Below are 25,939 nucleotides of genomic sequence, written 5' to 3'. Positions count from 1 at the left end.
TCCATCAACAAGGAATAATGATTAATAGGTTTATTCAAGGTGCTCTATGGGGGGTCCTAGCGTTGGAAACTGATATTCTGCGCAGTGGTGACTTGTGGTAGCCCTCTCCTGGGAAAAGGAGACTTGGGAAATTCCTAAACACAGGCAAAGTAAACATGTTGGGCATATCGCCTGCCAATAATGACTGAAAAGTTAGAAATTTTTGTTTTAAACCAACAGTAGCTATAGTTGATCGTATATATATACAAAAGTGTATTAGTCGTATGAGTCTCCTGTTAACGGGCATGAGGCCACATTTACCAGCTCTAATTGCATACAACTGCAGAACGTGACATGAAATGTGAAGGACCTGAGCTGTGGCACGAGAGTACACATCATAGGGAGCAAGGTCTTATTACGGAAAAGAAAGATGGAGGGCAACATTTGTGAGTGTCTTTAAAATATATATGGCTTAATCCCCACCATAGGCCTACAGCCTGACATTTATTTAACTTAGTGAACAAAAGTATGGCTGTACCCCTAATTGGTTGTGTTGTCTGCTGTGGTGACGATGGTGTTGGTGAAGCAAAAACCGAGACTCAGGTTAGCAGGAACTTCTCGGGGAAGGGTGTGGGGTGGCTCTGACCACAGGGTCAACCTCTTTCCTCAGGCCAAGCTGCCTCACAGCTGGTAACGTAATAAGGCTAAGAGAAGTGAGCCGATATTTATAGAATATAGATTACAAGTAGCCTGTGGTGGTTGGGCGTGGTGGCTCTCACCTCTATTCCCAGCACTTTGGGAGGCCAGGGCTGCAAAATTACTTGAGTCCAGCAGTTCAAGACCAGTCTACAAAAAATAAAAGAATTAGGCGGGCATGGTGGTGTGTGCCTGTGGCCCCAGCTACTTGGGAAGCGGAGGTGGGAGGATCACGTGAGCCCAGGAGGTTGAGACTGCGGTGAGCCATGTTTGTGCCACTACACTCAAGTCTTCATGACAGGGTGAGACTCTGTCTTAAAAAAAAAAGAGGTAGCTTGTAATTTTAAGTAATTGACATTTTACCTTATGACACAAGTTTGCAACATTTTTCTGCTGCAGTGCACCCGAGGGATGTGATGTCCCCCAATAAGGACTCACTAAGATAGCGGTGAATGAATAGCAAATACTTTTTTTTTTTTTTTTTTTTTACGCAGGGTCTCACTGTGTTGCCCAGGCTGGTCTTGACCTCCTGGGCTGAAACAGTTCTCCTACCTTGGCCTCCCAAAATGCTGGGATTGCAGGCGTGAGCCATCATGCCCGCTGCAAATACTTATTGTATGAAGAATAGATTTAAGATAAAATAGACTTCCCAGAAAACAGCTTCCACTGCACTACACTGAATACATAGCATGCATACCAAGTTATCAAAGTAGCTGAGTACTTCTTGAGGTCACAGTAAAAATTAAGACCACTGATAAAGTGAGATTGGAAATTGCTGATTTTAGGTTTAGGAAATAGGGGTGCTTTGCTTTATTAAGGGGAGGCTCCCCTTGGGAATTGCTACAGGGGGTTTTGGTGATAGCACTCTCCAAATAAAACCTAGGGGAAGAGTTTGGAGAAGAAACTGCCTGTGTGAGAAGTTACAGCTTTATAATATCTTACCATTGTGTCCAGGAAACACTGCGTTGGAGGCGATGTTTCTGTAAATCAAAGAAGAGACAGTGTGAGAATGTCAGCCCTCAACTGGAAGCCGTTTGTGTATGGGGGGCTGGCCTCCATCACAGCTGAGTGCGGTAAGGACCTGAGGGTGGTGGGTCACATAGCCTGCTGTGTGTGATGGTGTTTGATGTGAATGTAGTTCAAGTGTAGAGTGTGAGATGATGAAATGTTTGTCTCAGAATTCAAAATGTCTTTTAGCTGGGTGTGGTGGCTCACGCCTATAATCTCAGCACTTTAGGAGGCTGAGGCAGGGGAATCCCTTGAGTCCAGGAGTTCTAGACCAGCCTGGGCAACAGAGTGAAACCCCATCTCTATTAAAAAAAAAAAAAACAATTAGCCAGATGTGGTGGCACAGGCCTGTGGTCCCCGCTATTCGGGAGGCAGAGGTGGGAGGATTGCTTAAGTTCAGGAGGTCGAGGCTGCGGTGAGCCATGTGTGTACCACTGCACTCCAGCCTGGGTGACAGAATGAAACCTAGTCTCGGAAAAAAAAAAAAGTTTTCTTTTGGTAATGCTTTTTAAGGCAAAATAGTCATTTTGGCTGCTATTAGCAGTTTAGGGTTCAAAGTTTAGTGGAGAGAAAGTTGATCCTGTTGACCAAACACAAGTTTTTAAAAATTTTTTGTTTTGAAACAGGGTCTGGTGCTGTTGCTGAGGCTGGAGTGCAGTCATCTGATCTCGGCTCACTCCAGCCTCTGCCTCCCGTGTTCAAGCGGTCCTCCCGCTTGAGTCTCCCGAGCAGGGGAGACTACAGATGTGCACCACCACGCCTGGCTAATTATTGTATTTTTATTAGGCATGGAGTTTTGCCATGTTGCCCAGGCTGGTCTTGACTCCCAAGCTCAAGAGATCCACCTGCCTCGGCCTTCCAAAGTGCTGGGATAATAGGCGTGAGCCACCGTGCCCAGCCCCAAACAGGAGTTTTATGAATCATTTTTGGATTGTGTCTGTCTGTTTTCCTTGTCCTTTGCCCAGCTTTGCCACTGTTAACCTGTTTGGCTGTAAAGAGGTTTGAGAAGCTCAAGGGTGTTCCCTGAGCCAGATAAGATGGACTGTAGTTATCTAGTCACTTTCTGATGATGCACATTATCTAGTTCCCATTTGTGACTTCCTCATCGGTTGGGTTCCACATCAGACCCTGTTTGTTTATTCTCAGGAATCATTCATTCAACAAACACTGATTGAGCAGCTGTTGAATGCCCTGTGCTGGGTTGGACACATCATTGCTTCCAGGGCTCAGTCACTGCTGTCCAAGGACAGAATACTACTCCTGTGGGGCTGGGGGGAATTGAGGCCAAGGGGTAAGCTGGATGAGCTGTGGTAACCACCCACTCACCAGCTTAGGCTGTCTGTGCTGGTGGGCTTTCCTGTTGACACCGTGAATCAAGGTTACTGTGTGAGGATGGGTTTTATATATTTGGGTGGACTATTTGTTAGGTAAAGTATTTAACATGTTTATCTGCATGATCAGATTTATTTTGTTTTATTTTGGAGACAGAGTCTCACTCTGTCACCCAGTCTGGAGTACAGTGGCGTGATCTTGGCTCACTGCAACCTCTGCCTCCTGGGTTTAAGCGATTCTCCTGCCTCAGCCTCCTGAGTAGCTGGGGTTACAGGTGCCTGCCACCATGGCCAGCTAATTTTTGTATTTTTAGTAGAGACTGGGTTTCACCATGTTGGCCAGGTTGGTCTCGAACTCCTGACCTCAGGTGATCCGCCCACCTCAGCCTCCCAAAGTGCTGGGATTACAGGCGTGAGCCACTGCGCCTGGCCCAGATTAATTTTAGGGAAAAACCCCTTTAGAAAATGAAATTTTTTACCTCTTTGTTCACATTCAACCTAACTTTAACCTTCAATTATATACAGAATAGTAACTTATGTTTTTCAATGGATTTCCTGTTTAGGTAAATCATACCGTGTGTCTGCTTTCTACAACAATGCCGCCTACCCAAATCCTATGTAGAATAAGATGAGGTATAAATAGAAAGATAAAGGAAAATATATCTATGCATTTTTTGGGTTTTATTAATCTTTTGATTCCTCAGTTTTTAAAAATATAAACAAGATTGCAAAGTGCCATTTCTTAATCACTTTCTTAGTTCACATTATAGTCTGAATGTTTCCTCAGTAATATATCACGACGTATCCTTTATTTAGTGGAATTTCTTTTTATTAAGTGAATTTCTTTTTAAATTTTAAGGTACATTTCCGATTGATTTAACCAAGACACGGCTCCAGATTCAAGGCCAGACGAATGATGCAAAATTTAAAGAAATTAGATATCGAGGAATGTTGCACGCATTAGTGAGGATAGGCAGAGAAGAAGGACTGAAAGCACTCTACTCGGGGTGAGTAGGCCTTCATGCATTTCTGTGTCCCCGTTCACTGTTTCACATGGGTAGACTTCAGACCGAGACTGCACAGATCACAAGTAAACAGTTTGAGGTATGTCTGAAAAGAGCATGATAGATTTTTCACTTTTAATTTCAACTCTAATTTCTAAGTATATATATTATGTAGCAAATGTTTTGGTGCAACTTTTACTATATTCAAGTACAGACAGACAACAATAAAAAATTGTTTGCTTAAAAACATTCTGTTCAGTTTTTTACTCTTTGAAAATAGCACTTTTTCTTAGATATTCTGAATTAAGGAGGTTTTTGCCATAATGAAAATTATATGATGTTGATAAGAGTTGCAATGAACTACTTTCCAGTCTTTCAGTATTTAATGAACAGTATTCTGTAGGCACTGGATAGGAAAGTGAGTGAGACCTATATCAGAATACCCGCAGGAACAGAACATGAACAGCCTCATGCCATGCTAAGCACCTTGGTTTTCTCCAGTATAACACGCCACAAACTGGTGACCCATAGCCCTGCCATGGATCCACCAATCCCCAGAGGTTTTTGTTTTTTAACTGAGCCAATATTAAAAAATGAGAAATTTCACGTAAAAATCTGGGACTCCATCTTCTCGAGAGAAATCAACATTAGGCCCACATTTGTTCAGTTATGACAGTGGTAGCTGGGGTGAAGGATAGTCTCTGGTTTACAAAACCTCTGTCAACCACAAAGTATATGTGTGTGCAGTTCGACCCAGCCTGGATCATTCACTCTTGGCATCTGCTTTCTTGGTACCTGTCAGCATTTGAGTTTGCTACATCTATGGTAGACAGAAGTAACTGAAAGGGTTTAAGAAGGAGGATGGACCTGATCAGCTTACATTGTAAACATCACCTGCCTGCCATGGAGAGAAAGAATTAAGAGACAGCACTAGAAGCAGGGCTGTCATGTAGGAAGACTAGATGAGGATCTGAATTGGTTTTGGGGATGAGGAGAAAGAAAACAGGCTAGAAAACTATTTAGGGTGTAGGATTAATAGCACTACGTGACCTAATATGAGGTTTCCATACATAAAGTGGGTAGAAGAGAAGGAGGAGCCGAGGCTAATGTCTCAATTGGTGTGTTTTGCCAGTGTGTAGCTGGAGGTTCCACGCCCTGGTCTAGGAAACACAAGAGGAAAGACGATTGTTTGGAGAAGGAAGAGAAGTAGTTCAGTGTGGCACCCTATCTGAAGGTATACACAGGACATCTAAATTGAGACTCTAGGAAGATTGGAAATATGTCTTTGGATCTGTTTTGGAAGCTTGGATTTGGAGTCATCGGTCTTTAATTTTATTTTTCATTTATTTATTTTGAGGCAAGATCTTGCTTTGTTGCCCCAGGCTGGAGTGCAGTGGCACAAAATGGCTTACAGCAGCCTCTACCTCCCAGGCTCAAGCGATCCTCTCATTGCAGCCCCCTACATAGCTGGAACTATAGGCACGACAAGCCACTGCACCTAGCTGTGCGCGCGCGCGCACACACACACACACACACACACACCCCCCACACAATTTTTTTTTTAGACAGAGTTTCACTTGGTTGCCCAGGCTCACTGCAACCTCTGCCTCCCAGGTTCAAGCAATTCTCCTGCCTCAGCCTCCTGAGTAGCTGGGATTACAGGCACCAGCTACGACAACCGGCCAATTTTTTGTATTTTTAGTAGATTTTTACCATGTTGGCTAGGCTGGTCTTAAACTCCTGACCTTAAGTAATCTGCCGGTCTCGACCTCCCAAAATGCTGGGATTACAGGTGTGAGCTACCGTGTCTGGTGCTACTTTTATATTTTTTATAGAGATGGGATTTTGCCATGTTGCCCAGGCTGGTCTCAAACTCCTGAGCTGAAGTGAACTGTCTGCCTTGGCTTCCCAAAGTGCTGGGATTACAGGCATGAGCCACCATGCCCGGCCAGTCTTTAGATGGTAGTTGAAGCCTTGGGAGTCGATGAGCTCACACAGGGAGCATGCACAGTAAGGAGAGAAGAAGCATAGGGTAGAATTCTGGGGAACCCGAGCAGACACAGGTAGGATGCTGTAGAGAAAAGAAAAGAAGTGGGAGGGGATAATGTTACAGCAGAACAGGGAGGAGACAGCTACAAGTAGGACAAAGGGTAAACCGTGGCACACACTGCAAAGAGCCTATACAAGATCCTACTTGAAAAGCCCCATTTTAACTTAGCAACAAAAGTGTCAGTTGGTCACCTTGATGAGGGGAGTTTTGAGGGTGAGGGCAGCAGAAACCCTGATTGCAATTCAAGAAGGAATTGGGGAATTGCAGAAAGAGAGCTGGGGACTGTCGATGCCACACTGTGGTTGTGGTTTGGAGAGGATAATAGGACAGGCATATTGGATGGAAGAAAGTTGGCTTGTTTTTCCTGATTCTGTCTTGAACTTCTTCACTTACATTTTCATTGAGAATAAATACGAGGGGCCAGACTTTCACTTAGTGAGCTAATAATTTGCACAGATTTATCTGGACCCACCTGTGTGTTTTGTTTGTTTGTTTGTTTGTTTTCTGAGACGGAGTCTTGCTCTGTCACCCAGGCTGGAGTGCAGTGGTGCGATCTCAGCTCACTGCAAGCTCCGCCTCCCGGGTTCCCATCATTCTCCTGCCTCAGCCTCCCAAGTAGCTGGGACTACAGGTGCCCGCCACCATGCCTGGCTAATTTTTTGTATTTTTAGTAGAGACGGGGTTTCATAGTGTTAGCCAAGATGGTCTCAATCTCTTGGCCTCGTGTTCCACCTGCCTTGGCCTCCCAAAGTGCTGGGATTACAGGCGTGAGCCACCGTGCCCGGCCCCACCTGTGTTTTTGTTGGATTCTGAATTTTAAGAAATCGTTTTAGAGGCTGTGTGCGGTGGCTCACGCCTATAATCCCAGCACTTTGGGAGGCCAACGCCTGAGGTCAGGAGTTCGAGACCAGCCTGACCAAATAAAAAAAAATTGTTTTAGAGAACGTAGTTTGATTATGGATGGCACTCTGCATGTGGGTTGCCTAGCCCATGTTAAGTTATTTTTAGATTGCTTTTGTCCCTTTGTCCATTGATTTAACAGGATTGCCCCCGCGATGTTACGCCAGGCATCCTATGGCACCATCAAGATAGGCACTTACCAGAGCTTGAAGCGACTGTTCGTTGAACGCCCAGAAGGTGAGTGGGGAACAGGAGGTGGGTTGTTTGTCTTTCTATTCAAGTGGTTCTGGAGCAGGTTTTCTTCAGCTTATTTGTGGCTTTCCTACTGCTACAAGAACTTTGGGTGTGAAGTCTTAGTTAATTGTGCTGAAAGCAAGTTGGTTATCAGCACAATCGAGGGGAGAAATAATGAAAAGGAACCATCTCTGCAGCCATTTTAATTAGTTGTCCCCATCTCCAAAATGCCTAGACCAGGGGATGTGTTGTGACCATTCCATCCAACTTAAAATTTGCTAAAATCATATGAATTATCATCTATTTTTCAGGAAAGCAGTGAATACATTTCTTAATATTAACAACACTGAATGCTAATACTCTGTGGCTTTTTGGTTCTGTGGCTTTGTTTTAATCCATAGAACTGCCTATCTTCATCTCTTTTCACAATGGGTTGAGTACCAGACACTATTATGTGAGAGTGGCGAACAAGAGCTAAGATGCTTTGGAAATACTTCAGGATATTTCAAACTAAATACATATGATGTGCTTTAAAAACTTTTTGTGCCAAATAAGTCGTCATGTTATCTCATAGGAATTATTGTCCTAACAGACATAGCTCGTCTGAATTACGATGGTCTGAATTTATACATAAATGTGAATTGGGGCCGGGTGCGGTGGCTCATGCCTGTAATCCCAGTGCTTTGGGGAGGCTGAGGCGGGTGGATCACTTGAGCCCAGGAGCTCCAAACCAGCCTGGGAAACATGGTGAAACACCATCTCTATGAAAAATACAAAATATTAGCCAGGTGTGGAAGTGCACGCCTATAGTCCCAGCTATTGGGAAGGCTGAGATGGGAGGATCACCTGAGTTCAGGAGGTCGAGGCTGCAGTGAGCTGTGATTGTGCCACTGCACTCCAGCCTAGATAACAGAGTGAGACCCTATCTCAAAAGAAAAAAAATAAAATCACATTTAGATATCAAGAAAGTTTGCAAAGCAAAATTCCTTCATTAGTGAAATTTCTAATCCTTTTAAAATTACTGGATTCATGAAGCATACTTTTTTTTTTTTTTGAGATGGCGTCTTGGTCTGTTGCCCAGGCTGCGGTACAGTGGTGTGGTCTTGGTTCACTGCAACCTGCACCTCCCGTGTTCAAGTGATTCTCCTACCTCAGCCTCCAAGTAGCTGGGATTACAGGCAGCTGCCACCACATCCAGCTAATGTTTGTATTTTTAGTAGAGACGGGGTTTCACCATGTTGGACAGGCTGGTCTCAAACTCCTGACCTCAAGTGATCCACCCGCCTTGGTATCCCAAAGTGCTGGGATTACAGATGTGAGCCACCGTACCCAGCCTGAAGCATACGTTTGTAAATCTTAAGGTGAACAAGTAATGTGTAAATAAGTTGAGTTTCTCACAGGAAGAACTCTGTAAATATGTAGAGTCAAATAACGTGTCATTGTTTACAGATGAAACTCTACTGATAAATGTGATATGTGGAATTCTCTCTGGAGTCATATCTTCAACCATTGCTAATCCAACTGATGTTTTGAAAGTAAGCTGTGCTATCTATATCTTATAGGCACATTCCACATTTTCTTATTGAGAACAACATTCAGGTAATGGAATCTGTGAATGTAGCATCTGTGTATATGTGAATCTGTTTATAATTTAAGTGCCACGAAGACTCTAACTTTTAAATGTCCACGAGGTGGGTTTCCCACTGATACAGATGAATTCAAAAGTAGAGCTCATTTTGGAGACAGATTTTGGTGATTGAGGAGAAAAAAAATTTAGGCTTGGCCTGCATTTCATTTTCGTTTTTCATGGAAAATCTTCTTTGTTTTATTGGTTCATTAAATATAGATGGACTGCAAGTTTTGTACAAATCTAGGCTGCTCATTAATGATTATTTTTGAATCCATCTTTTTTTTTTCTTTTTTTTTTTTTTTTTAAGATGGAGTCTCACTCTGTTGCCCAGGCTGGAGTGCAATGGCACGATGTCAGCTCACTGCGACCTCCGCCCCCCTGGGTTCAAACGATTCTCCTGCCTCAGCCTCCTGAGTAGCTGGCATTACAGGCGCCTGCCACCATCCCCAGCTAATTTTTGTATTTTTAGTAGAGATGGGATTTCACCATCTTGGTCAGGCTGGTCTTGAACTCCTGACCTCGTGATCCGCCCGCCTTAGCCTCCCAAAGTGCTGGGATTACAGGCGTGAGCCACCATGCCTCGCCTGCATCTTCTTTGTTAAATTTAATTCAGGAAATACAGATGAAAAAATTTAATTACTACAATTAGATTACGTAACACATTAGGTGACCTTATTGAAAATACTAGGGATATTATAACTTCTTAATTCCTTTTTAGAATAAAGCAAGGAAGTAACTAATTAAATAAAATAAAAATTCAGTATGACTTATTTTTGAACTCCTACTGAGTATTCCTTTCCTACCTCCCCTCTTTTCTTTTTCTGCCCCACTATTTAACTAGTATTCTATGCTTCTATCTTGTACCAGTTGGTATACGCCATGGTTAGAATCCAAAAATGAGTAAGACAAGGACCCTGCCCTCAGAGAGCCTTCAATCTCATAGGGGATTCTGACAAGCATTACAGCCATCTGCAGTGTTCTGGGTACACTACAGTTATACATGCATTGTAGCAAAGGGACCGCATGGGTAAGGAAGAAATGCAAGATAACTTTGCCATAAGTTTACCAGTGTTGGGGTAAGAGAGCTAGAGAAAAATATTCACCCTCTTATTAATTTCTTAATTATATCTTAGGCCTTGTGGGAAGGTAGTTCCTGTATCTTGGTTTATTTTCCCATGTTAGTGTGGCATTAACAGTTCCTTTAGAAGTTAGTGGTAATGTATTTGCTCTCTAAACAAGAATAAGGTACACATTTTTTTTTTTTTTTTTTTTGAGACGGAGTCTCGCTCTGTCGCCCAGGCTGGAGTGCAGTGGCCGGATCTCAGCTCACTGCAAGCTCCGCCTCCCGGGTTTACGCCATTCTCCTGCCTCAGCCTCCTGAGTAGCTGGGACTACAGGCGCCCGCCACCTCGCCCGGCTAGTTTTTTGTGTATTTTTTAGTAGAGACGAGGTTTCACCGGGTTAGCCAGGATGGTCTCGATCTCCTGACCTTGTGATCCGCCCATCTCGGCCTCCCAAAGTGCTGGGATTACAGGCTTGAGCCACCGCGCCCGGCCAAAGGTACACATTTTTTAGTAAAAAATCTGTTTTCATTCCTAAAAATGCGAAGAGCTACATCAAACATTATGTTTATGTTGGAATCTTGGTCATGTGGATTCCACTAATTAAAGTGTGACAGAGTGTGACAGGTATCATGTGGCTCTCGCTCGGCCAGCTTGCCTGCATACCTTTGGTTCAGCTGGTTGGAGACTGTAGTGGCTTGGAGCAGCTAATTTAAGAACTATGCTTGTCTATGCGTAGTGCTGCCAAGTACACTGGATAACTCATTAATTTTATTAAACCTTTGTAATTAACTTTTCTCTCACCTATATAGTAGTAGGAAAGTATGCTGTTTTCTCTCCTTCTAGAAAGATGTTTTTCACAAAATCAATTTCTTTTTTGAAACTAATGAACTGCTGTACGTAGGACTCGGGACTCTCCTAGATGCTTTTTGGAGATCTCAGAGTTCCTAAGAATAAATTTTTAGTCATTTTAAGATAGCATCATAGCAGTATTTATACGACAGTTTTTTCTCTGCTAATGGTTATTTAGCAACTGACTGACTGACTGACTGTCAGAGATATCCATTGGTTGGGGCTGGGATTGTGGTAGTTTCTTTCTGATGTTGGTCTTTAAAATAATCTCTAGATTCGGATGCAAGCGCAAAGCAGCACCATTCAAGGAGGAATGATAGGCAACTTCATAAACATTTACCAGCAAGAGGGGACAAGAGGGCTGTGGAAGGTAAGCTGGAGGGATGGATCCAACTGATTTATTTAGTTCTTTTTTCCTTTTTTGAATTTATTTGTTCTATCACTTAATTTTAATCCAAGTGTCATAATGGAATAAGGAAAGAAGAGTGGCATCTTCTGCCCATGAAAATATCTTTATTTCCCTATCTATAAAATGGGAATATAAGGAATATGTCTTTTTTTTTTTTTTTTTGAGATGGAGTCTCGCCCTGTTGCCCAGACTGGAGTGCAGTGGCGTGATCTTGGCTCACTGCAACCTCCGCCTCCTGGGTTCAAGCAATTCTCCTGCCTCAGCCTCCTGAGTAACTGGGATTACAGGCGTGTGCCACCACACCCGGCTAATTTTTGTATTTGTAGTAGAGACAGGGTTTCCCCATGTTGGTCAGGCTGTTCTCAAACTCCCGACCTCAGGTGATCTGCCTGCCTTGGCCTCCCAAAGTGCTGGGATTACAGTTGTGAGCCACCGCACCTGGCCTATGTCAGGATTTTTAAAGTTCCCTTTGAATAATTTATGAATAAGTTGTTGTGTGAAGGATAAGCACTTTTTTTGTTGTTGTTTGGTCGTTTGCTCTTTTTTTTTTTTTTAATTCTTTTGGAGAAGTAGTTTAGGTCACAGTTCCGTTGGGTGTTTTGAGCCATACGATTTCGTGGCTTGTAACTGAAGTCTGTTATTAGGCATGCATGCGGTGTAGAGTGTTATTTCCTAGTATTCTAATGACTTGTCAGTTCATAGAATAGCCCCTAAACATCATCCAGTGCGATCTCTCTTTTCATACAAGGAAACCGGAGGCTCTGAGAGGTGACTTGTCCTGGCCAAAGTCTGGCCCAAGGTCATACAGTTAATGCCAGCATCAGAATTAGACTTCAGAGTTTTTGAGTTCTTGCCCTGTGATCTTTTCCACTCTGTCACTCTACATTTCTACCTCCCCAGAGGAAAAGATAAATTGATCATAGTTTATGGATTAGAAGAACCTTTGCACATTTGCAAGGCTTGTTCTACAGAGGCAAATCAGAATCATTTTTATTGTTAACGTTTTTACCCAGGGTGTGTCCCTTACTGCGCAGAGGGCGGCTATTGTTGTTGGTGTGGAGCTGCCGGTCTATGACATCACCAAGAAGCATCTTATTCTCTCGGGCCTGATGGGAGACACTGTGTATACCCACTTCCTGTATGTTTATGGATTTTTAAAAAATTAATCTTTTAGGTATGCATGAGTTTAGGGTGGAAATTCGGCACAAATTTATAGAAATTCTAAAGCAAGTTTATTATAAAAGTATTATATTCTCATATTTGAAAAGTGGCAGTGCAGAAATGAAGCGGGACCAAGTAAAAGTCCTTATTCCTCTACATAGGCAGCTATTGTTAACAGTTTGATAAGTATCTTCCAGGCATTTTCTATGTGTATGCAAATATTGTCTACAAAAGTGTATTATATGAACTTTATTACACAGATAAGATCATGTTTTACATTCTTTTATTTGCTTTTTAAAATGTAACAACAGGTTGAGCACAGTAGTTCACGCCTGTAATCCCAGGACTTTGGGAGTCCAAGGCAGGAGGATCAGTTGAGCCTAGGAATTCAAGACCAGCTTGGGCGACAAAATGAGGCCCCATTTCTACAAAAAATTAAAAACTTAGCTGGGCATAGTGGTGCATGGCTATGGTCCCAGCAACGTGGGAGACTGAGGCAGGAGGATTGCTTGAGCTCAGGAAGTTGAGGCTGCAGTGAGCCTTGATTGGGCCACTGAGCTCTAGCCTGGGCAACAGAGAAAGACCCTGTCTCTAAAATAAAATATGATTTGACAACATATTCCAGATATCTTCGAGTGCTTGCAGACTTCATGTCAGTACTTACAGACTTTATGTATTTATTTGAGACAGGGTGTCACTGTGTTACCTGGGCTGGAGTGCAGTGGTGCGATCTCGGCTCACTGCAGCCTCTACCTCCTGGACTCAAGTGATCCTCCTGCCTCAGCCTTCCACGTAGCTGGGACTGCAGGCGCAAGCCACCACACCTGGCTAATTTTTGTATTTTTTGTAGAGCTGTGGTTTTGCCATGCCAGACCAGGCTGGTCTCGAGCTCCTAGACTTAAGTGACCCACCCGCCTCAGCCTCCCAAAGTGCTGGGATTACAGGTGTCAGCCATTGCAGGCCTGGTCTTCGTTTATTTTTAATAGCTGCAGATTATCACATTGTATGGCTATATCATACATATATATTATCATACATACATATATATATATATAAAATCATGCATAATCCATTGGTGGGCAATGTGTGGAGACTGTTCTGATTGTCACAACCAGGGGGAATACTACTGACATCTAGTGGGGAGAGGCCAGGGATATAGCTAGTGCTGAGGCTGAGAAACCTTGCTCTGAATTAATTGATATAAACTATGGTCCATGGTAGTCTTGTGGGACTGAAAATATAGCAGAACCTAAGACCTTTGAGGGGCATTATAGTAGGGAGATCTTTTTCTTTGATTTCTAGGAAATGATATAATTATGATATGGCTAGAATTACTCTGATGTCCACTTACAGGGAAATAGATGGAAAAGATCATGCTTGGAGGATTTCCTTTATGTTTTATGATCCTTTGACATTCTAGAATGTCAGGTATTCTTAGCTGTGGCTGGGATTTATCAGCTAGTGTAATCGGTGCTAATATTTAAGCAGTTTATCAAGCTCTGTAGATACGGCCCTTCTTGATATGTTTCATGTTGATATATGTTAGTTTAACGTAGTTTTGGGGCTGGGCATGGTGGCTCATGCCTGTAATCCGAGCACTTTGGGAGACTGAGGTGGGCAGATCACTTGAGGTCAGGAGTCCGAAATCAGCCTGGCCAACATGACGAAACCCCATCTCTACTAAAAATACGAAAAAAATTAGCTGGGTGTGGTAGAGTGTGCCTGAAATCCAGCTACTCGGGAGGCTGAGGCAGGAGAATTGCCTGAACTTGGGAGGCAGAGGTTGCAGTGAGCCAAGGTCACACCATTGCACTCCAGCCTGGGCAACAGAGCATGACTTTGTCTCAAAAACAAACAAAACACAAAAACCACAAACAAGAAAACCCTATCGTTTGGGCAGAAGCTGTTTTCTGCCTTTGATGGTGGTTGTAGCTCAGTGGTGGTTAACTTTTTTTTTTTCCAATGGTGTCTTTATAGCTCAAGCTTCACCTGTGGTCTGGCAGGGGCCCTGGCCTCAAACCCTGTTGATGTTGTGAGGACACGTATGATGAATCAGAGAGTCCTTCGAGATGGCAGAAGCTCTGGCTACACAGGAACCCTGGATTGCTTGTTACAGGTAAGAGCAAATGTCTGTCTCTGCAGGGTTGTAAATTATATATATTTTTTGATCTAAGAAGTAACTGAATTATGAGAGCTACTAAAACTAAGATGAATGATGCTTTAAAGCCCTGAGATGTACATATGGGAGACCATTTTTGCCATACTGTGCTTAACTTTTATAAATACCATGTTGTTTTCTTTATACCTCCATTCTCCTGTGAAAGGTGAGAAAATAATAATATTTCCTGTGATTATAGAAGAACTGGGTCTCCTTCCAAAATATGCTTTCTTCCTTTTGGATCAAACTGGTATGAATATCCCTCATTCAGACATCTCTTCTTAAAGGAACACATCAATCTTACTTTAATTCTCAGTTTAAATAATTGGATCTACTGTTTTATGAGTGGGTGAAAGTTTTCAACTGTCTCGCCCACTAGATTGCCAGTAGTCAGATTAGGAGCCACTTTTTGTTTTGGTTAGGTGGTATTTATTTATTTATTTATTTTCAAGTTTCAATGTATTTTAGATTCAGGGGATACATGTCCATGTTTGTTACATGGGCACATGCATAGTGGTGGAGATTGGGCTTCTAATGTACCCATTACCCAAATAGTGAACATTACACCAGATATTTTTTCAACTCTAGCTTCTCCCCTTTAGGAGTCCCCAGTGTCTGTTATTTCTATCTTTATGTCCGTATGTACCTATTGTTTAGCTCCCACTTAAATGTGAGAACATGTGGTTTTTGATTTTCTTTTTCTGTGTTAGTTTGCTCAGGATAATGGCCTGCAGCTCCATCCATGTTGCTGCAAGGAAGGTGATTTCTTTTTTATGGCTACAGGGGCCACTTTTGTGGTTTCTGTTTTCCGACATGACACCAGCACATTTTACCCTTCAGGTGCTGCCTTAATGAAGCAAAGACACTTACCATATTCATCCACCCGACAATTTGGGAAATAGTGGTACTCTGAATGTTATCTCTACCACTATTGCTTCATTTCTGACCTGTTCAGGAGCCCACATGACACGGAAGCAAAAGACCCTAATTGGAATTAAATCTAATTTGTTACTCATTCAACACTGTTTATCTCTTTTGTGTGGAGTTCATTCAATCCTTTTTGGGGTTGTTGGGAGTGGAGCCTTAGTCTTCCACCCACACAGAAGCCTCTAAAGAGCAAAGATTTCAAAGGCAATCCTTCCAAACAGGATTTTATTTTTAAGAAAAATAAATCAGTCTGGCCACTAATTATTTTTTATTTTTTATTTTTTGAGACGGAGTCTTGCTGTGTCGCCTAGGCTGGAGTGCAGTGGCGTGATCTTGGCTCACTGCAAGCTCCACCTCCCGGGTTCACGCCATTCTCCTGCTTCAGCCTCCCAAGTATCTGGGACTACAGGCACCTGCCACCATGCCCGGCTAATTTTTTTTGTATTTTTAGTAGAGACAGGGTTTCACTGTGTTAGCCAGGATGGTCTCCATCTCCTGACCTCATGATCCGCCTGCCTTGGCCTCCCAAAGTGCTGGGATTACAGGCGAAAGCCACTGTGCCGTGCCTGGCCCGGCCACTAATTATTAATGCATTTGGCATAATTAGAAAGTTGGAAGTTAACTTTTTTTTTTCTTTTACCAGACGTGGAAGAATGAAGGGTTTTTTGCTCTCTATAAAGGCTTTTGGCCAAATTGGTTGAGACTTGGTCCTTGGAATATCATTGTATCCTTTTCTGTTGCAATAGATCTGGAAAAAGATATAGCTAAAGAATACTATTTGTATAAACTCTCATGTTATTAATTATAATTTAGAAGTAGGTTCTGATTATTTTGAGTTCCTCTGATGCTAAGAATTCACTACTTAGTTTCTTTTTTAGGAAGTGTAAAGTGCTAGACACTGAATCTTGCTTTGATGGTGATATTATTCAAAAGTAATGATACTACTAAAAATGGTTAGTTAGACTCTGTTCTAGAAGCTGAGGGTATTTATGATTTCAGAGAGAGAGAGAGAGAGAAGGATTGGCTTTATAGCCCTAGCCACCTTGGGAAGGATGTGGTTGGCAACGATGTCTTAGAATGCCTATCTTAGAGAGTGCCTGAAGATAAACAGGAATTAGCTCCAGAATTGTTTGGCAGGCCAGCACGCTTCCTATGTGCCACAGTGGGAGGCAGGAAAGGAAAGGCAGGTAACATTTTTTTTGTTTTTGAGACTGAGTCTTTACTCTGTCACCCAGACTGGAGTGCAGTGGCATAATCTCGGGTCACTGCCATCTCCGCCTCCTGGGTTCTAGCAATTCTCCTGCCTCAGCCTCCTGAGTAGCTGGGATTACAGGCACATACGACCATGCCTGGCTAATTTTTGTATTTTTAGTAGAGACGGGGTTTCACCATGTTGGCCAGGCTGGTCGCAAACTCCTGACCTCAAGTGACCCGCCCCTTGGCCTCCCAAAGTGCTGGGATTACAGGCATGAGCCCCCGCGCCCGTGAGGCAGTTAATTAGACACGGAAGGGCAGAATGATGAGGCAGGAATGCTGGCTTTCGCCGTCCTCTTGTTGCTCTTTATCGGCTCCTGCCTCCCAAGGAAGGCTGTGTAGTGGAAGCCTTTGAGGAGAGCTTCCCAGGACTTGCTAATTGTCTTTCTCTCTCTCTCAAAAGCTTACTGTGCTGGAAAGTTTTTCCACCATAGCAAAGCCACAAAAGCTAATCAGCGTAGATGCCATCTCAGAAGAGGCTGATGCCACGGGATTTACATATCTCAGCTGTGATCTTTCTGTTCCAAGCTGACCTTGGAAGGCTTATGGGCAGATAGTTTGATGTGGTTAAGGATGAAACCCCTTTTATTTAATCGTGTCCATAGTGCGGGTCTGCCTGTACCTATTTGTTATGAAGTGTGTCATTTGTAAGTCTGTTGTTACGCACTGGAGTTGTGAAGATGGCATTTTCTGTGTCATCCTTAACCCATAACCACAGTTCTTTGTGACATACGAGCAGTTGAAGAAATTGGATTTGTGACAAGTCAAGGCTGCATGAGACATCTTTCTGAAAATGGTAACTTCTGAAACAGCAAAGCTTCCTGTGTTTCACTCTGCTTCTCACTGCTTGGCTCATCACAGATTCTGGGATGTGAGCAACAGATGAAGATTGGGTTAGTTAAGATTGCTGTGTGTTGGCATTGGATGCTCTTCATCAAACATTTAATGGCATAAACTAACATCCAAACACTAGTCTTTACCGTTGGAGCACCCTTCAACATCAAAGATAATATATGAAATGCATGTTTCTTGCTAAAGAAAACTTGCAAGAAAATCAGGAGCTCTGTATTGTTTCATTCAGGGAGAGTAGCTCCTGATGCATCTCAGCTCATGACTGAGAACATCAGACTGCTCTAGAAAAGCTCATCGGAACCATGGAACGGAGCCTCCGAGAAGGTATTATGGTTTCTGAATTTCTGGGAACTTTTGCTCTTTGTCAGCTGAAGAAATTTCATGTATGGAGACCTGGACTGTTCAACCCCAGGTATAAACGGTGCAGGAAATGGATCCTAGGAATATCACACTGCTTTATAATTTCCTATTTTGGCAGGATCTTCCACTTATAATAAGTGATTTTAAGCTTTTGAAGACTTGACATTTGTGAGAAATTGTTACAAAGTAATAATCTCTAAATTCGTGGTGGCGTTATGTGTTGGCTTTGAAGGTTGCAAGGTCTGTATTGGTGGGGGGTGTTTTCAAGCAGCTTGGGTTCTGTCTTAGGTAATGTTAGTAATTAGCTTTATGATTTTTAGCAAAAAAAATATGTATTTCCCAATGTGTAAAATGGGGATAATAACGTCTATTGATGTAGAGGGTCAAATGAAGAACAAATAGTAGCTGCTGCTACTTGACTTGAAATGTAAGTGTGTTTACATCATGCTGTGGAAGAGCTCTAAACAGTCTATGTAGAAGAGGAGCGTGTTATCCTGGGCTTCTCATGGTAATTGTGAATGAAGCCCTTTGTTAAGGTCTTGTTAAAGAAATAACACTGTATAAGTTCAGGCTCTAGTACATTTTCCTTAGCAAAATGTTGGTAGTGAATCAAAGAGTTGATTTTTCCAGCTTTCCACTTTTTACTTTAGTTTGTGCTGTGCCTGCCTTGGACTTCCTGTTTAGTTTGGATGGAAAATACCTGCTTGAAATTTTAACAATGATTTCTTTAGTGCATCTATTTAGCTAGTTTCTGATAGGTGGCATGTAATATTTTCCTTTTTTCTTTCCTTCTATAGACACAATAAATCATTCTCCCTCTTCTTTTTTTCGTTTTCTATTTTCTTATTCTTTTCTCTAACCTGCTTCAGAGAAAGAGCCCTCTTCCTTCTTGTCTTCATCTTACTCTTTTCAAAACAAAAGATGGCTGTGAGAACCCCAAGAACTTCCAGTTCTGGAAGGCAGCCACAGGACAGGGAACATATTTATTTGGGTCCCTTTGGTTCCCCCTTTGAGAACAACGTTAAATGCATGCTATCTGGGGCTCCAGGGCATTCTCCTTCCACAGTAGTGCGGCCAAATTCCCAGTTTGGCCAGTCTCTTCGTTGAGACAGAATAGAAGGAATGCAGGGTTTTTTGGGGATCAGATAATTTTTCCTCCCAGGCATTTTCCCCTTGCCTTCCTTATGAATGAATGGTCCCTTTGAATATTATTTCCAAAAGTGAGAGCTAAGACAAAGTCATCAAAAAGAGAGGATAAAAGAAGGGAGGGGTTGGGTAGGGTGATCTGTTAATTGCTTAGACTCAGATGAAAGTCCACCTCTCCCTGGGGAACCCTAGAGGGCAGCAGAGGACCCCAGAGCTCATTCAGGCCTTGCTCCTGGTTCTAAACTACACCTTAGGATTTTTTCTTCTTTCCAAAACATTCCATTGATTTTATAAAGACTTCTATAGAGAGGCTTTCACTGTTGAGATCTTTGAGTTTAAAGATTGCTTTTCTTGAACCACTCTTTTTTTAATGTAGAAAAATTTTATTTTTTCAAATGTGCATACAATTTTTAAAACAGTAGAAGCAAATTCATTCTGAAGACCACTTAAAAGAGTGAATGTCAGACAGTATTCATTATTACCAGTTTATTCAAATTACGTACATGTTCCTACCAAGGTGGAAAGAAATTCAAACCTCATGGTGAAACTTAAGCACGATTTAAGATAAAAGCATAGTATTTCTTCAGTGTAGATTTGTTAAGTGCCTTATTGAACAGGATCTTAACCTGCTTTTTCTGTTTTTTTTTTTTTTGAAAGAGTTAATGCAATTGTTGAAGCTTCTAACCATGAAACAACTTAAGGAATTGGGAGACTTGGTCCTCTTGTTTTTAGGGGTCTGGCTATAAGTCCCTCCCCACCTTTGGGTATTCTTAAACATGCCAAAAGGAGTTCTAGTTTTTATAGCCAATGGATTTTTTTGTTTGTGTGCTTATGGATTTGTGTGATCATTGATGCTTAATGTTGTGGATTCGTAATATAAAAAGTGGCTCCTGTCCTTTATATTTATTCATGTGCTAGAAATAGTACACATTATATAGAGTATGAAGTTTTCATAAGCCTTTATATTTCAAGCTCTTTATTTAAACATTGTTGGAATATGTGACATAAGCCTTGTTTCATTTATTTAATAAACTGGAGTAATATATAATAATAAAAATGATTTCTGGTTATTTCAGATAAATGGAAACATTCAAACAAAGGCAAACTACATGGAGTCTAGAAGGCTGGAGTAGAAATACTGTTGCAGCTGCAGACATTTCTCTCTGCATGGAGAAGTTGCTGGGGTAATCTTACTCATTGCCTGGCACCTGTGTGGTTCTCCTCCCCTGCCACCCCCCCTCCCATGTATGAAATACCTGGCAACTCAGTCGAAGCCAGTGAACTTGATTTGAGGACTGGCTTCGCATTCGAAATACCAGTGGGAGGATGTCAGTGATGTGAACTGTCCGATCCCCTCAGCCCTTCATACAGTGTTGGGTGTTGCTAGAGGCAGATGCAGGGATCCTTGGTCAACTGTGAACCAGGCAGGGACACCTGGGTGGCAGAAAACAACCAGCTAACTCAATGTGAAGTGGGTTCATTAATCTTTTTAGTTGAAACTATTCTCTAGGTGCCTGTTTTAGCATGTGAATTAAACATAGTTGTTTATTTAAAAACTAACATTGGGAGCCAGGTATGGTAGATCACTTGAGTTCAGGAGTTCGAGACCAGCCTGGCCAAGATGGTGAAACCCCATCCCTACTAAAAATACAAAAATTAGCTGGGCGTGGTGTCATGCACCTGTAATCCCACCTTCTCAGGAGGCTGAAGCAGGAGAAGCTCTTGAACCCGGGAGGTGGAGGTTGCATTGAGCTGAGATCACTGCACTCCAGCCTGGGAGACAAGAGTAAGACTCCATTTCACAAAGCATAAATAAATGGTAAAACGGGGGAAAGAGGGGAGCTTTTTTTTTTTTCTTTAATTTTATTTTTTAGAGTGGTTTTAGCAAAATTGAATGGAAGGTACAGAGATTCCCATGTACCCCAGTCTCCTCCATCATCGACATTCTGCACCAGAGCAGTGCGTTTATTACAACTGATGAACCTATTTGATGCATCATTGTCACTCAGAGTCCATAGTTTACAGTAGAGTTCACTCTTGGTGTTGTACATTCTGTGGATTTGGACGAATGTATAGTGATGCATATCTACCATTATTGTATCATACAGAATAGTTTCACAGTCCTAAAAGTGGGGAGATTGGCCTCAGTTCTCCCACCTAGGAGACTGAATGACTTATCCATATATGGTTGCCTCCATATGAAGAGCAGTGAGAACTGCCGGCTGCTGGTGTATCTCGAATGCCTGTGAACAGTGAAATCCTCACTTGGATGGTGGCACCTGTGAGACACAATTGGCTTTAAATCCAGGATATTTATTTTTAAACCAGCAGCTGGGGAAATGTGACAGGATACATTTTTGGTAGATTACAAGTAGATTCATTCTGTAGCAAAGGAGGGAAATAGAAGACAGTGTATAGATCTGTTTCTCAAAAGGTTGATGTAAATAGTGGAACCATGAGTACCAAGAGCAAAACACTGGGAACAACTTATATGCCTGTAAGCATCCCCTGCTTTCCAGACTGTGGCCCCTGTGTATAATGGCTTGCCAGGTTCTTCTTGAGAAAAATGAGTTCCATCTCAGCCTGCTGAGATTTCTTTCTTTTTTTGTCTTTTGAGGCAGGGTCTTGCTTTGTCACCTAGGCTGGAGTGCAATGGTGCATGATCATGGCTTGAGCCTGGTTAATTTTTGTATTTTTACTAGAAACAGGGTTTCGTCATGTTGCCCAGGCTGATCTCAAACACCTGGATTCAAGCGATCCGCCCACCTCGACCTCCCAAAGCGTTAGGATTACAGATGTGAGCCACCGCGCTTGGCCAAGATTCCTTGATGGTCAAAGAAATCAAAACGTCTGTCAGCTAGTGTTCAGTTCAGGTTGAGATGAAAAAAATTTTTTACTTGTAAAATATACATAACATAAAACTTTACCATCCTAACCATTTTTAAGTATACAGTTCAGTGACATTAAGCACATTCACATTGCTGTGCAACTGTCACCACCATCCATCTCCAGAACTTTTTTGAAATAAATGGTTTTGAGTAGATTTTGGTTTTTAATTTATTTAGCCTTGTATGTCCTTGTAGCCCTGGTACAGCCCAAGCTGGAAGATAAGAGCCCCAACTTCCATCTGAATGCTTGGATTTTTCATACTTGTGAGAGGCTCCCATAGTTCCCTGAACTGATCTAGAAATAGCAACTATCGTGTCAAGCAAATATTTTTCATTCAACCAGCCTACTCCCTGGGCTTTGAATCCTTTCATATGAGGAACAAAGCCAAACACCAGCAGTTGCTGATTGCTGTTTAGGTCACTCTTCAGTGCTGTTCCTCTGCATTCCTGTGTCTATACACAGACATGGCCTTACCGAACACAATGCAGAGTGGTCCAGTGCACAGCTGCTTTTGGGTCCTGTAGTAATTGGTGGTGCCTGTAAAAGTCCCAGTGCTTTGGGAGGCCAAGGCAGGAAGATAGCTTGAGCCCAGGAGTTCAATTTTTTTTTTTTTTTTTGATGCAAGGTCTCTCACCTAGATTGGAGTGCAGTGGTGCGATCTCAGCTCACGGAAACCTTCACCTCCCAGTTCAGGTAATCTTCCCACCCTAGCCTGCTGAGTAGCTGGTACTACAGGTGCACATCACCACACCCTGCTAATTTTTAAATTTTTTGTAGATATGGGGTCTCCCTGTATCGCCCAGGCAGGTCTTGACCTCCTAGGTTCAAGAGACCCTCCTGCTTCGGCTTCGGAAATGCTGGGATTACAGGCAGGAGCCGCTGTTCCTGGCCTCAAAAAATGTTTAAAAATTGGCTGGGCGCGGTGGCTCACACTTGTAATCCCAGCACTTTGGGAGGCCGAGGCGGGTGGATCATGAGGTCAGGAGATCGAGACCATCCTGGCTAACATGGTGAATCCCTGTCTCTACTGAAAATACAAAAAATTAGCCAGGTGTGGTGGCAGGCGCCTGTAGTCCCAGCTGGTTGGGAGACTGAGGCAGGAGAATGGCATGAACCTGGAAAGTGGAGCTTGCAGTGAGCAGAGATCGCGCCACTGCACCCCAGCCTGAGAGACAGAGTGAGACTCTGTCTTAAAAAAAAAAAAAAAAAATTAAAAAAATTAACTGGGTGTGTTGGTATGTGCCTGTAGTCCCAGCCCCTTGGGAAGTTGAGGTGGGATGATCTGTTGATCCCAGGAGTTCGAGGCTACAGTGAGCCATGATTAGGCCGCTACACTCCAGCCTGGGGGACAGAGCAAACTCTGTGTTTAAATAAACAAGCAAACATACAAAAACAAGCAAAAAAACTGGTGTGGCCATGTAACTCAGAAGTTTGCCCACCATACCTTCACTGTGACTATGCTGAGGCATGGGGCAGCCGGAGGTTAGAGCAGATCCCACAACTGGGGCAGGAACGGTGGCATGCTGGAACTGGTCCAGCAGCGTGTGAGAGCAGATTGTCATTGTCACACTTCAAGGAATTTTGTGAGCCATTTGTTACATTATTAACAATTAAGTTATATAAACAGATTCAAGTTATATAAACAGTTAAACAGATTATATTAAAGACAAAGGCGATAAATAAACTTCATCACTTCCTAATTATTCACTAGTGTCTGTACTCTTGAGGTTATTTCTGTCTGTTGTATCTGTGTGGTAGAAATACTGTCAAATTTGCTATTGCACATCTTTGCATCTGCACACTGACATTGTTAGTAGCTTGATATTGGCCATGATGGTGAGAAGTGAAGCCCCCTGGGCTTCTAGGTCGGGTGGGGACTTGGAGAACTTTTCTGTCTAGCTAGAGGGTTGTAAATGCACCAATCAGAGCTCTGTGTCTAGCTAGAGGATTGTAAATGCACCAATCAGCATTCTGTAAAAACGAACCAATCAGCACTCTGCAAAATGGACCACTCAGCAGGACATGGGCGGGGCCAAATAAGGGAATAAAAGTTGGCCCCCCGCGCCAACAGCTATAACCTGGTGGGGTCCAGTTCAACACTGGGAGCTTTGGTCTTTTGTTGTTTGTTAGTAAATCTTGCTGCTGCTCAGTCTTTGCGTCTGCACCAACTTGAAGAGCTGTAACACTGCAAGGGTCTGCAGCTTCATTCCTGAAGTCAGTGAGACCACAAACCCACCGGGAGGAACAAACAACTCTGGATGCGCCACCTTTAAGAGCTGTAACACTCACAGCGAGGTCTGTGGCTTCATTCTTGAAGTCAGTGAGACCAAGAACCCACCAGAATGAATAAATTCCAGACACAGTGGGAGTGCTTCTACTGCAGATACTGATAGATGCTACAAATCAGGCCTTCGTTTTGTTTTGTTTTTGCTCCCGAGAGCTGATTGTTAAACATTTGCCAGCACTTTGTTCACCACTAGGTAGGAGGGCAGACAGAGTCAGGTAGAATTTTCTATGAAGTTAGCCACCTGCCCCTGGTGGGAACAAGTTGGGATCATGTTCGTGTAGCCATTGTTATTTTGCATCATATGTTTCACTCTTGTTGCCTAGGCTGGATTGCAATGGCACAATGTCGGCTTACCGCAACCTCTGCCTCCTGGGTTCAAGTGATTCTCCTGCCTCAGTCTCCTGAGTAGCTAGGATTATAGGCATGCACGTCCATGCCCAGTTTTTTTTTTTTTGTATTTTTAGTAGAGACAGGATTTCTCCATGTTGATCAGGCTGGTCTTGAACTCCCGACCTCCGGTGATCCACCCGCCTCGGCCTCCTAAAGTGCTGGAATTGCAGGTGTGAGCCACTGTTCCCGGCCTCAAATTCTGTTTTTAAAAGACCAGAGCCTTCGTTTGGGAACATAACCAGGCACTGGCTTGTGCTATAAAGCCTGACTAAAGCCTGCAGACTTCACCCAGACAACGGTCAAAATTGCTACAAAGCTGTTTCCACCTGCCTTGACCCCAGGGAGGAGCAGGAAGAGGCCTCCATAACTTGTGTTGACTCAGATAAGCTGGGTGTCTCTGGCCTATGGCAATGATTCCATATGGGGTATGAGTCCGGTAATAATAATTGCAAACATTTTATAGTATTAGGTGTTAAAACAGTTCTCTAGAACACAAGGTAGGTGCCATAAAGAGGGGCCCCAGCAGAGTGGAAAACACACCTTGTCTAATGTGCTTAAGGATGGAGAAGAAGAAAGCTCCCCTCCTGCAGGTGACTGCCTGTGCCCACTGGCCCAGAACAGACTGTAGGCCATCTGCCCTAGACTTCAGCCTGGAAGGAGAGTCGGGGCACAGGGACTATATGTGTGGGTTTGAATAGGTGTTCATAGGATATAAAATATTGCTATAAATATGTACATTTTCTACATGTTTATAGGAAATTAATTTACATAATCAGAGCTAGTTGCAGCAGAGCTAGAACTAGAATTCACTCTGATCTTCAGTTCAATATTCGTTTTTTAAAAACAACCCTTTCCTCAATAATTTTTTTTTTTTTTTTTTGAGACAGGGTCTTGCTGTGTTACCCAGGCAGGAGTGCAGTGGTGTGATCTTGGCTCACTGCAACCTCCACCTCCCGAGTTCAAGCAATTCTTTTGCCTCAGCCTCCCAAGTAGCTGAGATTTCAGGTGTGTGCCACCACACCTGGCTAGTTTTTTTCTATTTTTAGTAGAGATGGGTTTTCACCATATTGGCCAGACTGGTCTTGAACTCTCGGCCTCAAGTGATCCACCCGCCTCGGCCTCCCAAAGTGCTGGGATTACAGGAGTGAGTCACTGCGCCCAGCCTTTTTCAGTAATTTTAAAATAAGGAAGACCTTGTCCTACTGTCTTCTATCTGCTCTGCCAATCTAACCTGTAGAGGTTAACTACAAATAACAATTTGCTACGTGTTTTTTCAGACCCTTTTATTCTGTGTGTCTGTGTTTTTGAACCAGAAATGGAATTGTGGCAGGCCAATTCTCCCTGACAATCACACAGGCCTG

The 25,939-nt window shown here is 42.9% G+C and overlaps 1 protein-coding gene across 4 annotated transcripts in view; it reads left to right on the top strand.

The window, feature by feature from the left end:
* Nucleotides 1–22,873, top strand: part of SLC25A30 (solute carrier family 25 member 30) — a 28,443-nt gene extending 5,570 nt beyond the window's left edge. Inside the window, exons 2-12 of one of the 4 annotated variants that reach the window (XR_002725421.1) lie at nt 1,630–1,748; nt 3,874–4,021; nt 7,111–7,205; nt 8,652–8,737; nt 11,020–11,115; nt 12,168–12,292; nt 14,293–14,431; nt 16,044–16,124; nt 17,373–17,830; nt 20,089–20,196; nt 22,527–22,873. Coding sequence is in view for 2 of the 4 variants with exons in the window: in XM_023187336.3 (XP_023043104.1) it covers nt 1,685–1,748; nt 3,874–4,021; nt 7,111–7,205; nt 8,652–8,737; nt 11,020–11,115; nt 12,168–12,292; nt 14,293–14,431; nt 16,044–16,124; nt 17,373–17,414 (876 nt within the window). In the remaining 2 variants the exon portion in view is untranslated. The other 3 variants (XR_002725420.3, XM_023187336.3, XM_023187337.2) reach the window with 3 other exon arrangements.
* Nucleotides 22,874–25,939: the final 3,066 nt, after the last annotated feature.

This window comes from Piliocolobus tephrosceles, chromosome X (genome assembly GCF_002776525.5).
Source record: "Piliocolobus tephrosceles isolate RC106 chromosome X, ASM277652v3, whole genome shotgun sequence".
In the NCBI taxonomy this organism is placed as follows: domain Eukaryota; kingdom Metazoa; phylum Chordata; class Mammalia; order Primates; family Cercopithecidae; genus Piliocolobus; species Piliocolobus tephrosceles.
The sequence above is the reverse complement of the archived record's forward strand: the minus strand, read 5'-3'. Positions and strand labels throughout refer to the sequence as shown.